The 18,048-nt window shown below is 36.0% G+C and overlaps 1 protein-coding gene across 1 annotated transcript in view; it reads left to right on the forward strand.

The window, feature by feature from the left end:
* Positions 1 to 18,048, forward strand: part of COL24A1 (collagen type XXIV alpha 1 chain) — a 391,649-nt gene that overhangs the window by 266,294 nt on the left and 107,307 nt on the right. Inside the window, exons 34-37 of the mRNA XM_064588890.1 lie at positions 4,867 to 4,920; positions 5,313 to 5,366; positions 6,868 to 6,921; positions 7,090 to 7,197. Coding sequence (XP_064444960.1) covers positions 4,867 to 4,920; positions 5,313 to 5,366; positions 6,868 to 6,921; positions 7,090 to 7,197 — 270 coding nt within the window. The remainder of the gene's footprint in view (positions 1 to 4,866; positions 4,921 to 5,312; positions 5,367 to 6,867; positions 6,922 to 7,089; positions 7,198 to 18,048) is intronic.

Consider the following 18,048-nt stretch of genomic DNA (forward strand, 5'->3'; position numbering starts at 1 on the left):
GTTGAGTTTTGTAAGTTCTTTATATATTTTGGATACTCACCCTTTATCAGGTAATGTCATTTGCAGATATCTTCTCTCATTCCTTAGGTTGCCTTTTAGTTTTCTTGATTGTTCCCTTTGCTCTGCAGAAGCTTTTTATTTTGATGAAGTTCCAAAAGTTTATTTTTGCTTTTGTTTCCCTTGCCGCAGTAGCCATATTTGCATAGTTGCTACAGCCTATGTCAAGGAGGTTACTGCCTGTACACATGAAGTTCTCTTAACAGCCCACTTAAATGACAACAAAAAGTGAATAACACTTACCCTTCACTCATTTAGAGTTAACTTGATAACCCTTCACTCTAAGATGTTATATCTCCTTTATAGAAGAATATTAAGAAGTGACCCCTGGGCTGTCTGGGTGGTACAGTCAGTTAGGTGTCCAACTCTTCATTTCGGCTCAGGTCACAATCTCAGGGTCCTGGGATCAAGCCCCACATCAGGCTCCGTATTCAGCTAGGAGTCTGCTTAAGGTTTGTCTCTCTTTGCTTCCCTCCACTCACACACTCTCTCTCAAATAAATAAACAGTCTTTAAAAAAAAAAAGTGACCCCTATTTAGGATATATTTTGGAATAATAAACTATACTCATTATAATTATAAAATCCAATTACTTCATTTCTGTTGTTTGTTAACTTTAGCTGTAAATAAATTAGACATAAATTCCTCTCTTGGCTTTTGTGAAACTGCTCTCTTTTGATTCTACTCTTTACCTTCTCATTTGCCTTTCTCAGTCTTGATGTGAAGCTGTCCTTCTTTCTCAACCTAGCAATCATATTATCACAATGACTTTAATTACCAATATTATTCTTAGAGCTCTCATCTTGATGGCTCTAACTCATGCCTGTCTCTTCAGCTGCGGTTACTGATTCCCTGTTGTCTTTTACATATGCACCTAAATAGCCCACATACATCTTAAATTCAAAATATCTAAACCAAACCCATCACTTTCCCACTGTTCTTCCTCCTTTTATTCCCATCTCATTGAAAGATACTCCTTATGTCCAACAACCCAAAACTGAGTCTTCCTAGGCTCCTCTTCCTACTTTATTTTCTCCAGTCAGCCATCATTTCCCTCTGAATGAGCCCCCACAGCCCCCACAGTGTCTCAATTTTATCCTTTCCTTTTCATCCCTATTGCCAGTGCTCTAGTCCTCTGCTCTTATTGCATGTCTCCAGCAACTTCTATCATTCCTTAGCTAATTGTTGCCAGTTTCTCTTTGTCATATCATTCCTCTCCTTGGAATTTTTCTATAGCTCTCATGACCTTTAATAAAATGCCAACTTTTTAACATGATAAGTAATGTTCTACGTTATCTGACTTAATGCAGACCTGTTCAGCCACATACCAATAAAGCTCTTCTCCTCCCCCTCATGCTCCAGGTTTGTTAACCTATTTTTAATTCCATGATTATGCCATGCTTTCTTGCTGTGCACTTTGTATCCACTGGTAATACAAGGATGGCTGATATATGGTCCCTGACTCCTTTAGGAGTTTATAATCTATTCCAGAAGATAGTCATATAAAAGATTATTACATTACAATGTATTAGAACCAGTGATGGAGATATTCACAGGTCAGTATAGGAACATGGCAATGAGCATTTAACTCCACCTGGATACAGGGAAGAAGACAACTTGTGGGGAATGTGTGGTAGTGATGAGATGAGTTTTAAGGAATGAGTAGGAGTTAGCCATATGAAAAGAGTAAATAAGGATAAGGAAATTCCAGAAAAAAGGAATAGTATGAGCAAGAACATACAAACATAAGGCAATATGGATTCTTTGAAAGTCGAAGCAAGGTGTGGTAATGGATGAAATTATGGAGAAATCGTTAGATCATGAAAAGTTTTGTGTACTCTGTTAAGAAGCTTAAATTTTTGATCTTATGGGCTGTATTAAGTCATTGTAAGATGTGATAAGCAGAGCAGTGATAAAGTCAGATTTATTTTTTTGAACGATAAGTTAATTCTATCAGCTGCACAGAGGACATATTTGAGAAGACAGGAGTGAGGCCATGAATACCTACTAAAGGATCGTTGCATTCAACCAGGCAAGAAATAATGGACTTCTGAACTGAAGTATAGGGATAGAAAGGGAGAGAAGTGGATGGATTTGAGAAATGTTTTTTATATAAATTCTGCAGAACCTTCATATTTGTAGAATATGGGAAGTAAAGGGGAAAGAGAAGTCAAAAATTATTCCCAGATTTCTAGGCTGTGCAACAGGATGGATGGCAACACCTTTCATGAGACCAAAGAGGAGTATTAGGGAGATGGGGGTCATCGTCTGTTAATCTGCCCAAGGGAATGGTTAAGAAAGTAGGAGAGCCTGGCTTTGAATCCACATCTGACTCAAAAATTGATGCTGATACCCTATACTATGCCACATCTTGTGAGCCTAAAGAAAGCTGAGAAAAGTCATACCGAACAACTAGAAGGGTTTTGTTTTTTTTTTAACAGAGTAAGAGGTAAAAATTATGTTGTGATAAGGAGTAGGGGTTGAGTAGGTCAGTCGAGGAAAATTTGCCGGTTTAGAATAGTGGTTGAAGATAATGGGAGAGGGAAATGACTATAGGCAAGTGAAAGAGCAGATATACCTTACTAAAAGTCAAGCTTTTCGTAGAAGACCATGAATTTGCATTATATTGATAATAATGATAACAAAAACCCACAATTATGAAGCACTTTCTATGTGCCTAGCAGTATTTATGTGCTTTGCTGTATTAATGGATTGTCACAACACCCTATGAGATATACAGCTATTATTTTCATTTTACAGAGGAGGAAACAAAGGCATAAAATGGTTAAGTAACTTGCTCAAGAGCAATAGCTAGGAGTCATGTGGTACAGCCTACATTTCAATTCAGGCAGTCCCTCTCCACAACCCATTGTCTTAGTCACTATGCCTCTCAACATGTAATGATGCCACTTTGCACAAGTGTGTAATTTTTTCCCAGCAGTATTCAACTGGAAATAGAAATGGAGATGACTTAAAGTGCTAATCCAAGATTGGTATAAGAAAAGAAACAGCACAGAGTTCAGATCTTTATTAGAGTTCGTTTAAGAAAGGAATAAAAGAAGCCAAGAGGAGCTGACAGGTTGGGATAAATTAGGAACCAGAGGAGATCTGTGACATTGAAAGCAATTTTAATATGGAAGAAGTTCTAAGAGAGTTGGAATTCTCTCTCAACATAGAATATGAATCCTAAAGTAGGATATTAAATTCTGTCATTTCTGAGGCAGAGCAGAAACCCAGGCAGTCTCATTTCATAATTTTTCCTCTTAAGTACTGTACTGTACTGTCTCTTGTAACAGTAAAGAAACACAAAACTAACCCACAGAAGAATTTAAATAATGTAACTATTAAAAAATTATGAAATGATGGTAAAATGGAGGGAGAATAAGGAAACTAAACTTTTAGCAAGGTGATACATCGAGAAGTAGAGGTATAATTTTTGAGTTATAGAAGTAACCACTAGGAAAACAAAAATTATTTTATAAAGTAGTTGTCTCTGGGGCTTCTGGGTGGCTCAGTCGGTTAAGCATCTGCCTCCAGCTCAGGTCATGATCCCAGGGTCCTGGGATCGAGCCCCACATCAGGCTCCCTGCTCAGCGGGGAGTCTGCTTCTCCCTCTGTCCCTTCCCCTTGCTTGTGTTCCCTCTCTCACTGTGTGTGTGTCTCTCTCAAATAAATAAAATCTTTAAAATAAAAAAAATAAAGTAGTTGCTTCTGAGGAATGGGACTGGGGCTTTTCATTATAATTCCATCCGTACTGTTGTGCATGGATAGCTTTTATTTTAGAAAAAAAGCAAAGTGAATATGTATTGCAGAAGCTGAGTCAAAATGGAAAACTGAACTTCCTCTTATCTAAAATACTATGACATAAAAGATACTTTAAGCTCTAATAGTTATAAGAAAGAATATCACCCATGGATCAGAACTACTGAGGAATCACTGAAAGATAGCAGGGAAACAGGAAGCTTTTTGTCAAGAGTGTGCTGTGAGTTAATGCTTTAAGCTATCCCTCTACTCCAAAAACATGGGAATTACAGAATACATGTGTGTTTTTATAGTTATAAATATACATGCATACAATAAGTACACGCACACAGTGAAAGAGAGAGAAGAGAAGAGGAAGGGGGACTGAGGAAGGGAAGGGGGCGGGGTACACTTAGTGTGCTCAAAAACAAGATCAATATCTCTGAAACAAACAAACAAACAATACAACAGTAGTTGTAGGAGCTCCAGGCCTAGAGATAGCCAGAGGTTGCAAGAAATTGTATGTTTTCAAGGTAAAAGGAGCCAAATTCTCCCCAACTGGACCCGCCCACGAAAGGAAAGTGGAAAAGCTGCCATATACATCTTTTAAAATGTGAATAAATTCGTATCATCTTTGTGTGATTTTTTTTTATGAAATGAATAAAGAAAACTGAAATTTTTAAAGGAAGTGTTCAACAGAAACAGATGGGAAGAGTGAAAAGTAAAAAACACTGAGAATAGTAAGAATATGTGGGTAGAAAATTAGAAGAGGAAATGGGAGGTGGTTTGTCTTTGACCAAGGATTAAAGGATGACAGGAAGAATAGAAGAAATTGGTCTTAAAAGTCCTGACTTCAGATGATGTTATTTTGGCATTTGAACTGTTAAAAGATCCCAGAATTATCTGGTCTTATGCCATGAAGTTTATAAAGTGGAAGCAGAAATATTTTCCTGGACATACATCTCACCCTTGGGCTACAAATTACTATGATCTTCTTATGAGGTTGTTATTGCCTTTGCAATTGGTAAAGAAATACATACAGATGATGTGTCAAATCATTCTCTTCTAGGGACCTTCAGGTATTGAGGGAGACTCTGGTCTGCAAGGTGAACCAGGTGCAAAGGTAATCTTCCTAAATAGTAAAAGGGTCTCTAAACTTTTACCACTGAATCCCCTGTTTGACATGTTTTGGCAAATACCCATCATCTTGAAAGCAAGTGCAGAAGAGCAGATAAAAATGGGAAGTGTTTTCAAATGAGTCAGAAAAAAATATTATCTATCATCTATCTATCTATCTACTGAGTCTGTGTGTGTGTGTGTGTGAGAGAGAGAGAGAGAGAGAGAGAAGAAATACAAATGATAAAGCTAATGGGGCAATATATTACAATAAATCTGGGGAAAAGAAAAAAAATGGGAAGTGTTTTGAAAGCCCTATCCTCATAATACACTTTCCATAATTATTAGATATACTGTTTTAGTAGAAAAAAGTTTTAATCTTTCCCTTTGTTTCTTCAGGGAAATGTTGGACCTGCAGGCAATGTTGGAGTTGCTGGAGAACCAGGGTTACGGGTAAATGTCTACTGGGAACCTTTGTAATGCACTGGCCTGAGTGTTCAGAGACTCAAAACTTGGCATAAATAAAGCTTCAGAAAATGCATAACGGTTAAACCTTTCTGGTGCATAATAGAAAAACGTTTGTCTTTATTTCTTAGTTTTAAAAGCTGCATGCCAGACCCTGTTCACATTGTCATTTAGTAGCATTTGGAGTTCTAACCTCGTACATCCTTTTCTCAGTATGTAGAGTGTACTCTCTAGAATGCTTTACACATAACGCAGAGTAGCTGTGATTGTTACTCATGTTTGCATTAAAAAGAAATTTACAGGGTGCCTGGGTGGCTCAGTTGGTTGAGTGACTGCCTTCGGCTCAGGTCATGATCCTGGAGTCCCGGGATCAAGTCCCACATCGGGCTCCCTGCTCAGCAGGGAGTCTGCTTCTCCCTCTGACCCTCCCCCTCTCATGTGCTCTCTCTCTCTCATTCTCTCTCTCAAATAAATAAATAAAATCTTTAAAAAAAAATAAAAAAAAAAAAAAGAAATTCACAAATAACAGTCATCAACTCTCAGGATGTTTCCTGACCTAACAAGACAAATAAATGATTAAAACCTAATTTATGTTTGAAAAACAACAAAAATCTAAAGTCACAAAGTTAACAAGATTCAAGGAAATAATCATAAATAAGTATAATTAGAGAGCTTACAGAAGTTATTCTAATATAGACAGCCTGTAATTTGAGCTGTGGTAAGCTTTTTCCCAAGAAACAATGCCCAAGGTAATCCCGAGATACATTTGCATACTAAAAGGCAAAGTAGGGAGACATGTTTTACATCCAGTTTCTTTTTCATTTTCCCTTTATTTGCACAGGGGTGGGCAGTCTGAGGTTGGGGTGATGGAAGTGTCAATGGTGGGAGCAAAGGAGCAACTGTGAAGATGCACTAAATAACTCACTTGTAAATATTTTAGGTAACAAGAGAGCCAATATTACTTTAATATCTTCATAGACTATGGCTATACTTTTCTGTTAAGTTCCATATCTGGAAGACAGCTTCTTGATGTACCAGGGCCTTAATTGTTGCCTCTCACTTGTAAGTGAGAAAATACAGACCCTAAAAATCTAGTTTTAACTGAATTAAGTCATATTAATCCATTTAAGGTACTACAACTTTAGGAGAGATAGTATTTATAGTCCTTGAACTCAGGAAACGCAGGTCTAGCTATATAAATTTTCAGAGCTACCAAATGAATGTATATTTCCCTTAATAATCTAAAGTTAAAATTCTGGGCCTATCTTATATTTGAATTTATAATACTGATTCTTTAAATCATCTTCAGAGCTATTCCAAGCAAATTATATCAAGCTTATTATACTGCCAAATATTCCTTATAAATAAATTAGAAGTAGGAATAAATGTACACAAACCTGCTACTTTCTATAGATACCAGGAGCAAAAAATAAGTTAAGGTGAGCAGTTTAGCAAAATAATTAATCTTACTGTTTTTGCTACAAAATAGGGTGAACCAGGAGCTCCTGGAGAAGAAGGTCTCCAAGGAAAAGATGGATTAAAGGTAAATTATACTTTTCTCATTACATATAAAAGTAGATATTTTTTGTGAAATCTTTCAAATATTACATAATTACATGATTACTTTTATATCCCAAACAAAAATCTGCTTATTGTGTAGTATACTTATTTTACTGCTTTCTCTTTCTTAAAAATTTTTACTGGGTTACAGGGGAACCCTGGAGGAAGGGGTCTTCCCGGAGAGGATGGAGAAAAAGGAGAGACAGGCTTACCAGGGGCTTCAGGGCCCTTGGGTAGACCAGGTCTAATGGGCCCTCCGGTAAGTACTGCTGAGCTCATTTTTGAGTACTCTGTGAACTCAGTCCTCTACATGTACACACACACACACACACACACACATTCTGATTCTCTCAGATGTTCTTTGGATAACTGAAGGTGTGGAACTGTGGCTTGAGAGAGGGCCAAACCAGGGACTGATAATCAGCCTAGCTAACATCCAAGGAAGAAAGTTACTTTTTCCATGTGTCACACAAGTCCTTGAAGTTTTTTTTCTTCCCACTTTGAGATATAATTGACAAGTAACATTGTGTAAATTTAAGGTGTGTAATGTGATGATTTTATACACACACACACACACATACATATATGATTACCAAATAGGGTTAGTTAACACATCCATTGCTTTACTTAATTACCTTTTTGTGGTGTGGTGAAATTTTTTAAGATTTACCCTCTTAGCAACTTTCAAATACACAACACAGTATTGTTAAATATAGTCACCACATTGTACATTATGTCTCTATGAGTTACTTATTTTATAACTGGAAGTTTGTATCCATTCACCATTTCCCCCATCTCTCCACTGCTGGCAACAACCATCAGTCTATTCTTTGTTCCTATGATTTCAAATTTTTAGATAACACACATATGTGAGATCATACAGAATTTTTTTTCCTCTGTCTGACTTATTTCGCATAACATAATGACTTCCAGGTCCATCCATATTGTTGCAAATGTCAGAATTTCCTTCTTTTTGTGACTGAACAGTATTCCATTGTATATATAAACCATATATACACCATTCTCTTTTCAAATATAAGTTGACCATATATGCATGCATTTTTTTCTGGGCTCTCAGTTCTTTTCCACTAGTCTATATGTCTTTTTTAATGCCAGTACCACACTGTTTTAATTAGTATAGCCTTGTATTAATACAGTTTGGAATTAAGAGGTGTATACCTCCAGCTTTAATTTTTTACGATTGTTTTGGTTATTTGGGGTATTTTCTGGTTTCATGTGAATTTTAGGATTTTTTCTATTCCTGTAAAACATGCCATTGGAATCTTGATAGGAATTACATTGAATCTGTACATGGTTTGGGATAATATGGACATGTTAACAATATTAATTATTCCTACCTACGAATATGAGATAGCTCTCCATTTATGTGTCTTCAATTTCTTTCATCAAGGTCTCACAATTTTCAGTGTATAGGTATTTCATCTCCTTTGTTATATTTATCCCTAAATATTTTATTGTTTTTGATGCTATTATAAATGGAAATGTTTTCTTTCTTTCTTTTTCAGATAATTCATTGTTAGTGTATGGAAACATGACTGGGTTTTCTAGGTGACTTTTGTATCCTGCAATTTTGCTGAAATCATTTATTAATTTTAGCAGGTTTTTTTGTGTGGAGTATTTAGGGTTTTCTATATATGAAGATAATGCCATCTTCAGAGACAGTTATACTTCTTCCTTTCTCATTTTGGTGCCTTTTATTTCTTTTTCTTGCATAAATGCTCTTGGTAGGATTTCCAGTACTATATTGAATAGAAGTGGTGAGAGTAGGCACCTTGGTCTCTTGTTCCTGATTTTAGAGGAAAACCTTTCAACTTTTCACTGTTAAATATGATGATAGCTGTAGGTTTGTCATATATGGCCTTTATTATGTTGAGGTATGTTCCCTCTATACCTGCTTTATTGAGAGTTTTTATCATGAAAAGTTATTGAAATTTGTCAAATATTCTTTCTGCTTCTATTGAGATGATCAGATGGTTTTATCTTTAATTCTGTGAATGGGGTATATCATATTGATCGATTTACAGGTGAACCATCCTTGCATCCCAGGAATAAATCCCACTTGAACACAGTGTATGATCCTTTTGATGGGATGTTGAATTTAGTTTGCTAGTATTTTGTTGAGAATTTTTGCATCCATATTCATCAGGGCTTTGGTCTGTAGTTTTCTTATAATATCCTTATCTGGCTTTTGTATTAGGGTAATACTGACCTGAGCTTGGGTATATTTCTCCTCTTCAAAATTTTGGATGAGTTTGAGAAATATTACCATTAATTCTTCTTTAAGTGTTTGGTGGAATTTATCAGCAAATGCTAGATTTTTCTTTGTTGAGAGGTTTTTCATTAATTATTCAATCTCATTCATTATTGGTCTGTTCAGATTTTCTATTTCTGCATGATTCAGTCTTGGTAAGTAGTATGCTTCTAGGAATAGATATAGTCTAAGTTGTCCAATTTGTTGACAAATATTGGTAGTCTTTTATGATCCTTTGTTTTTCTGTGTTATAATTTATGTCTTCTCTTTCATTTCTAACTCTATTTGAGGCCTTTCTGTCTTGGTGTTTGTCAGGTTTGTCATTTAAAAAACCAACTATTTCGTTAATCTCTTCTCTAATTTTTCTGTTTTCTGTTTTCTTTTTATTTACTTTGCTCTAATCTTCATCATTTCTTTTCTTCTGCTAACTTTGGCTTTAGTTTGTTCTTTTTCTACTTCTTTGAAGTATAAAGTTAGGTTATTTATTTGTGATCTTTCTCCTTTTTTACAGTAGGCACTTATCACTGTAAACTCCCCTCTTAGAACTGCTTTTATTGCATTCCATAAATTTTTGCTATATTGTGGTTCCAATTTTGTTTGAAGATTTTTTGTTTTAATTTTTGTTTCAAGTTATTATTTAAATTCTGGTTAGTTAACATACTATTGGTTTCAGGAGCAGAATTTAGTGATTCATCACTTACATACAGCACCCAGTTCTTGTCATAAGTGCCCTCCTTAATCCCCATCACTAATTTAGCCCATTCCCTGCCCACCTCCCCTCCATCAACTCTCTTTGTTCTCTGTAGTTAAGAGTTTCTTAAGGCTTGCCTCCCTCTCTTTTTTTCCCCTCTTCCCCTATGTTCATCTGTTTTGTTTCTTAAATTTCACATATGAGTGACATCATATGGTATTTGTCTTTCTCTGACTGACTTATTTCATTTAGCATAATACTCTCTAGCTCCATCCATGTAATTGCAAATGGCAAGATTTCATTCTTTTTGGTGGCTGAGTAATATTCCATTATATATATGTGTTCCTTTATATACATATATATACACATATATATATTCCTTTATATACATATATACATATATATTCCATTATATATATATACACACACACACATAGGGATGCATGTGTCCCTTCAAGTCAGTATTTTTGTATTCTTTGGGTAAATACCTAATAATGTAATTGCTGGGTCTAAGGGTACTTCTATTTTTAACTTTTTGGGGAACCTCCATACTGTTTTCCAGAGTGGCTGCACCAGCTTACATTCCCACCAACAGTGTAAGAGGGTTCCCCTTTCTACACATTCTTGGCAACACCTGTTATTTCTTGTGTTGTTAATTTTAGCCATTCTGATAGGTGTGAGGTGATACGTCATTGTAGTTTTGATTTGTATTTCCCTAATGATGAGTGATGTTGAGCATGTTTTCATGTATCCGTTGGCCATCTTTATGTCTTTGAAAAAATGTCTATTCATGTCTTCTGCCCAATAACCCTTTATCAGATATGTCATTTGCAAATACCTTCTCCCATTCCTTAGGTTGTTGTTTAGTTTTGTTGATTGTTTCCTTCACTGTGCAGAAATTTTTTATTTTGATGAAGTCCCAATAATTCATGTTTGCTTTTGTTTCCCTTGCCTCTGGTGACGTGTCTAGTAAGAAGTTGCTACAGCCAATGTCAAAGAGGTACTGCTGTGTTCTCCTATAGGATTTTGATGGTTCCCTGTCTCACATTTAGGTCTTTCATCCATTTTGAATTTATTTTTGTGTGTGATGTAAGGAAGTGGTCCAGTTTCATTCTTCTGCATGTGGCTATCCAGTTTTCTCAACACCATTTGTTGAAGAAACTCTCTTTTTCCCATTGGATATTCTTTCCTGCTTTGTTGAAGATTAGTTGACCATGTAGTTGTGGGTCCATTTCTGGGTTTTCTATTCTATTCCATTCATCTATGTATCTGTTTTTGTGCCAGTACCATACTGTCTTGATAACTACAGCTTTGTAATACAGCTTGAAGTCCAGAATTGCGTTTCTTTTCTTTTTCAAGATTGCTTTGGCTATTTGGGGTCTCTTGTGGTTCCATACAAATTTTAGGATTGTTTGTTTTAGCTCTGTAAAAATGCTGGTGGTATTTTGATGGGATTGCATTAAATGTGGAGATCCCTTTGGGTGGTATAGACATTTTAACAATATTTGTTCTTTCAATCCATGAACATGTAATGTTTTCCATTTCTTTGTGTCCTCTTCAGTTTCTTTTGTAAGTATTCTGTAGTTTTCAGAGTACACATCTTTTACACCTTTGGTTAGGTTTATTCCTAGGTATCTTATGGGTTTTGGTGCAATTGTAAATTGGATCAATTCCTTGATCTCTCTTTCTGCTGCTTCATATTTGGTGTATAGAAATGCAACAGATTTCTGTACATTGATTTTGTAACATGCGACTTTGCTGAAATCATGTATCGGTTCTAGCATTTTTTGTGGAGTCTTTCAGGTTTTCTACATAGAGTATCATGTCATCTGCAAATAGTGAAAGTTTGACTTCTTCCTTGCCAGTGTGGATGCCTTTTATTTCTTTTTGTTGTCTGCCTGCTGAGGCTAGGACTTCCAGTACTATGTTAAATAACAGTGGTAAGAGTGAACATCCCTGTCTTGTTCCTGACCTTAAAAGAAAATCTCTCAATTTTTTCCCCATTGAGGATGATACTAGCTGTGGGTCTTTCATATATGGCCTTTATGGTGTTGAGGTATGTTCCCTCTATCCCTTCTTTGTTGAGGGTTTTTATCAAGAATAGATGCTGTATGTTGTCAAATGCTTTTTCTGCATCTATTGAGAAGATCATATGGTTCTTATCCTTTTTTTTAAATTAATGTGGTGTATCATGGTGATTGATTTGTGAATATTGAACCACCCTTGCGGCCCAGGAATAAATCCCACTTGATTGTGGTAAACAATTCTTTTAATGTACTGTTGGATTTGATTTGCTAGTTTCTTGTTGAGAATTTTTACATCCATGTTCATCAGGAATATTGGCCTATAATTCTCCTTTTTAGTGGGGTCCTTGGTTTTGGAATCAAGGCAATGCTGGCCTCATAGAATGAGTTTGGAAGTTTTCCTCCCATTTCTATTTTTTGGAACAGTTTCAGAAGAATAGGTATTAATTCTTCTTTAAATGTTTAGTAAAATTCCCCTGGGAAGGCATCTGGCCCTGGACTTTTGTTATTTGGAAGATTTTTGATTACTGATTCAATTTCTTTGCTAGTTATGGGTCTGTTCAAATTTTCTATTTCTTTCTGTTTCAGTTTTTGTAATTTGTATGTTTCTAGGAATTGGTCCATTTCTTCCAGATTGCCCAATTTGTTGGCGTATAATTTTTTATAATATTCTCTTATAACTGTTTGTATTTCTGTGGTGTTGGTTGTAATCTCTCCTCTTTCATTCATGATTTTATTTGGGTCCTTTCTCTTTTCTTTTTGGTAAGTCTAGCTAGGGGTTTATCAATTTTATTAATTCTTTCAAAGAACCAGCTCCTACTTTCATTGATCTGTTCGATTCCTGGAGTTTTTTTGTTTCTATATCATTTATTTCTGCTCTAATCTTTATTATTTCCCTTCTGCTGACTATAGGCTTTATTTGCTGTTCTTTTTCTAGCTCCTTTATGTGTAAGGTTGGTTAGGTGGTGTATTTGAGACTTTTCTTGCTTCTTGAGGTAGGCCCGTACTGCTATATACTTCCCCACTTTTGCTGCATCCCAAATGTTTTGGACTATTGTGTTTTCATTTTCATTTGCTTCCATGAATTTTCTTTATTTCTAATTTCCTGGTTAACTTTAACTTTCTTTTTTTTTTTTAACTTTAACTTTCATGTATTTGTGGTCTTTCCAATTTTTTTCTTGTGGTTGACTTCACGTTTCATAGCATTGTGGTCTGAAAATATGCATGGTATGATCTCAAGTCTTTTTGTTACTGACTGAGGCCTGATTTGTGACCCAGTATGTGATCTGGAGAATGTCCCATGTACACTCAAAAAAAATATGTATTTGCTGCTTTAGGATGAAATGTTCTGAATATATCTGTTAAGTCCATCTGGTCCAGTGTATCATCCAAAGGCATTGTTTCCTTGTTGATTTCCTGCTTAGATGATCTGTCCATTGCTGTAAGTCGGGTATTAAGTCCCCTACTATTATATTCTTATCAATGAGTTTCTTTATATTTGTTATTAATCGATTTATGTATTTGGGTGTTCCCAAGTTGGGGGCATAAATATTTACAATTGTTAGTTTGAAGATTTTTTAAATTTCCCTTTTGATTTCTTCTTTGATCCATTGGTTGTTGAGGACTGTGTTTTTAAATTTCTACATATTTGTGAATTTTCCAGCTCTCCTCCTGTTGTTGATTTCTAGTTTGATGCCATGAGGTTAGAAAAGATACTTGATGTAATTTCTATCTTCCTCAGTTTGTTGAGATTTATATCGTAGCCTTACATATGGTCTATTGTTCAAAATGTTTCATGTAGACTTAAAAAGAACATGTATTCTGCTGCTGTTGGACGGAATGTTCTATATATGTCTGTTAGGTACATTTGGTTTATCATGTTGTTCAAATCCATTGTTGCCTTATTGATTCTCTGCCTGGATGATATAACCATTTTAGAGAATAGGGTATTAAAGTCCCCAACTACTATTGAATAGCTATTTATTTCTTTCTTTATTTCTGTTAGTATTTGCTTCAATATTTAAGAGGCCCAATGTTTGGTGCATAAATATTTACAATTGTTATATATTATTGATTAATATTTATAATTACATATTATTGATTACTATCATTATATGATAACCTTCTTTGTCTCATCTATATTTAGCTAAAATTCTGTTTTGTCTCATATTAGTGTAACTATCCCTGCTTTCTTCTGGTTTCCTTTATTTCTTTTGCTTGAAATATCTTTTTCATTTCTTCACACTCGGTCTCTGTGTGTCCTTAAAGCTTAAGTGAGTCTATATGGGTGGGTCTTGTCTTTTTATCCATGCAGCTATTCTGTATCTTTTGATTAGAAAATTTAATATATTTATAATTAATTACTGGTAAGGTCTTCCTATTGACATTTAATTTTAATTGTTTACTGACTGTTTTATAGATCATGTCTTCTTGTTTTCTCTTGTGTTGTCTTTGTGATTTTATGACTTTTTGTAGCAGTATGACTTAATCCTTTATTAAAATTTTGTGTATCTACTACATTCTTTGTGGCTCACATAAAATATGTTTTAACATCTTATTTTAAGCAGATAACAACTTCCATACTATACAGAAACTTTATACTTTTACTTCTTCTCCCTTCCTCATATTTCAGGTTATTGATGTTACAATTTACATCTTTTTATATTATGATACAATAACAAATTATTTTAGTTATTTTTAATGCATTTGTTTTTTAACTTTTTAACTAGAGTTGTAAGTGATTTATGTACAATCATTACAATATTAGAGAATCTGGTTTTGAATATATATTTACATCTGTTGGTGAGTTTTATACATTCATGTTTTTATGACATTAATTACATTCTTTTATTTGAGCCTGAAAAATGCCCTTTAGCATTTCTTGTAAGACAGGTTTACTGGTGAACTCTTCAGCTTTTTTTTTGGTGGGGGGGAGTCTTTATAGCTTCTTCATTTCTGAAAGACAGCTTTGCTGGGTATAGTATTCTTGGTTAACACTTTTTCTTTGAATATTTTGAAGAAATTATTCCACTTTCTCCTGGCCTGCAGTTTCTGCTAGGAAATGTATGTATAGTCTTATAGGGACTCTCTTTTGTGTGACAGTTGCTTTTCTCTTGCTGCTTCCAAAATTCTCCCTTTGTCTTTGACTTTTTACAATTTAATTATGAGGTGTTTTCAGTTATTCTTTTTGGATTCAACTTATTTGGGATCCTTTGGGCCTCAAGAATCTGGATGTCCATTTCTCTCCCCAAGTTTGGGACATTTTCAGCCATTATATCTTCAAATAGACTTTCTGCTCTTTTTCTTCTCCTTCTGGCATTATCACAATACATGTATTTCACTTGATGCTGTCTCATAAGTACCATAGATTTTTTTCCCTTTATTTTGTTCCTTTTTTTTCTTTTTACTCCTCTGGATAATTTCAAATGACTTGTCTTTGAGTTCACTGATTCTCCTGCTCGGCTGAGTCTACCACTGAAGTTCTCTATTGAATTCTTCAGGTCAGTCATTGTATTGTTCATCTCTAGGATTTTTGTTTTCTTGATTTTTATGGTTTTTATTTATTTGTTCGATTTCTCATTTTGTTCATACATTGTTTATCTAATTTTATTTGTCTATTTGTATGTTCTTAGAGTTCACTGAACTTCTTTAAGATGATTATTCTGAATTCTTTGTCAGAAAGTCCGTAGAATTCCGTTACTCTGGTATCAGTTATTAAAGTTTTATTAGTTTCCTTTGGTATTGTCATCTTTACTTGATTCTTTATGGTCCTTGTATCCTTGCACTGGTATCTGCACATTTGAATAAGCAGTCCCTCTTCCAGACATTAGAAGTTTATTTTGGCAAGGAAAGTCCTTCACCAATCTGCTTAGCTGACTGGTTAACTGGCAATATTTAGCTGACGGGTTAACTGGTAGCATTTGTGGGCAGGCACAGCTTACTGTTGAGGTCTCCAGTTGGGCAAGGCCCCTACCCATGGTCTGAGCTGGGGGAGGGTTGTCACTGGCTGTTCTCTGCAGATGGGTGAGCCCGTTGGCTGGGCTTCATTTTAAAGGGAGGCCAGTGAATAGACACCCTGGTTGGGTAGGAGTGCTGGAATGGTGAGGTCTCAAGCTGTATTCCCTGGCAGGACAATACCTCTGATTGGACTTTGTAGTCAGGCAAGGTCTCATGTTGTGCACCCTAACTGAATAGTGTTATTGGCTGAACTCCATGTTCATGAGACCACAAGCATGGCTTCACAGTTGGACATAGCCACAGGCTGTGCCTCAAGTTTGTATAGAATCACAGGCTGTGCTTCATGATTACTTAGCCCACTGGCTGTACCCCTGTGTTGGGTAAGGTCACTTGCCAGGCTTTCTGGTTAAGTGGGTTCTTCAGCTGTATCTCAGTGTTGGCTGACATCAAAGACTATATGCTCCATGGTTGTGTGGAGTTACTGTCTGAGCTTTTATTGGGTAGGGCTGAAGGCTATGCTTTGTAATTGGGCAGGACCACTTAGCCCAGGCTTCTTGCCTATACAAGGTTGCAGGCTGTGTTTAGTAATTGTACAGGCCCATTGCTAGATTTTGCTGCTGGGTAGAGCTGTTGGCTGGGCTTCACAGCTGGACAGTACTTTAAGCTGGGTTCCAAGGCTTCCCATGACCACTGTTCAGATTCTGTGGTCATTTCCAACATTTTGGCAGGGCTGCTGGCTTGTTTGCCTGCCTGAGTAGAACTATATATAGTATGGACTCCACAACTGCCCAGGTTCTACGCCCAGGCAACCTTGGTTAAGTGGGATGGGAGTATATGGTTAGCTCTTGGGCAAGGTTGCAACTCAGGGCCATATAATGGGCTCCACAGCAGGTATGATCCTTTGGCTGGGACCCAAATCATGCAGAACCCTTCAACAAAGCTCCCAACCAGACAGAGCCACCAACTCAGCTCTGCAGAAGTGCAGAATCACTGACTGGGCTCTCTGCTCAGGTGCTACTGCAAATAGGAATGCAGTCCACCAAGATCTGGTACAGGTTGCTATAATCCTTGCCTCTGTCCTCTATCTCTATCTGATCCTCAGTGGTCAAGCCCCCAGGCTTCCCCAGTGATGTCCATGAAGTAAGACCTTAGTGGGCTACTCTGGAAGCATTCCATAACACTGGGGGAGCTGAATGTCCACTTTGGGTTTTCTTTTCCTCACTATAAGAAACTATAAGCCAAGGGAGCCACCTGATGCAATGCTGTGCTGGTCTGAGGAAAGGACAATGCAATCAAAATGAAATCTTTACTCTTACCTTTTTACTGTGGCCCTGTAACTCTGTAATCTAAGAGAGTGCTTCAGCCTCACCCTCAGGTTCTAGGATTTTCACAATGGTGGTCTTTTATGTGGATACTTGCTACTTGGTCTTCTTCTGAGGATGGCTGAATTCAGGAATGACTTATGTCACTATCCTGATGATGTTGCCTCAGCTATAGAACTTCTGTCATAAAGCATTTGAAGGGGAACATTTTGTGTTATCTCAAACTTACTTTGAATATTTCTGATTTTTATTCATACAGCTGACATTATTACTATAGAGTAATATCCTAGTTCTAGAATGACATAAGAAATCCTTTGCAGGCATAATTTAAGCTATCAATATCTGATCTCAAATTTTAGTATTCTTTCAAGGGAAATTCTAAATGTCACATTGGACAGATTCTCTCACCACAGGGCAAATAGAAGTTGTAAATAAATAATGAGAACATCTTGTCTCTTACTTAAATGCTTAATTTATGATATTTGCTATATTATTCCAGATGTGACCTCTCTGGATATTTTGCTTTTTTATTTTACTGTTCCATCTTCCTTGCCTCCCATCTTTAAATAATGAGATCTCCCCCAAGATTATTCTCTCTTTACTTCTCTAAGTATTCTTGCCTTTGAAGATATTCTCATATCTTGGGAGTCATCACTTATGACCTTCCCAGCAAATGATTTTTCTTTTTGCCATATTATGGGAGTCTTACTCAGCCTTTTAAAGATAGCTCCTGCCCCCAGTAATCTCAATTACATTTCCAAGAACTGAGAAGAAGCTCTATCTGGAAGAATACAACAAATACCATAAATGAAGCACAAACTGGCTGTCTTACCATTCATATCAC

The sequence above is a fragment of the Mirounga angustirostris genome, unplaced genomic scaffold (assembly GCF_029215605.1).
Source record: "Mirounga angustirostris isolate CCGP_5_RB_7025 unplaced genomic scaffold, mMirAng1.0.hap1 SCAF_4, whole genome shotgun sequence".
NCBI classification, from domain to species: domain Eukaryota; kingdom Metazoa; phylum Chordata; class Mammalia; order Carnivora; family Phocidae; genus Mirounga; species Mirounga angustirostris.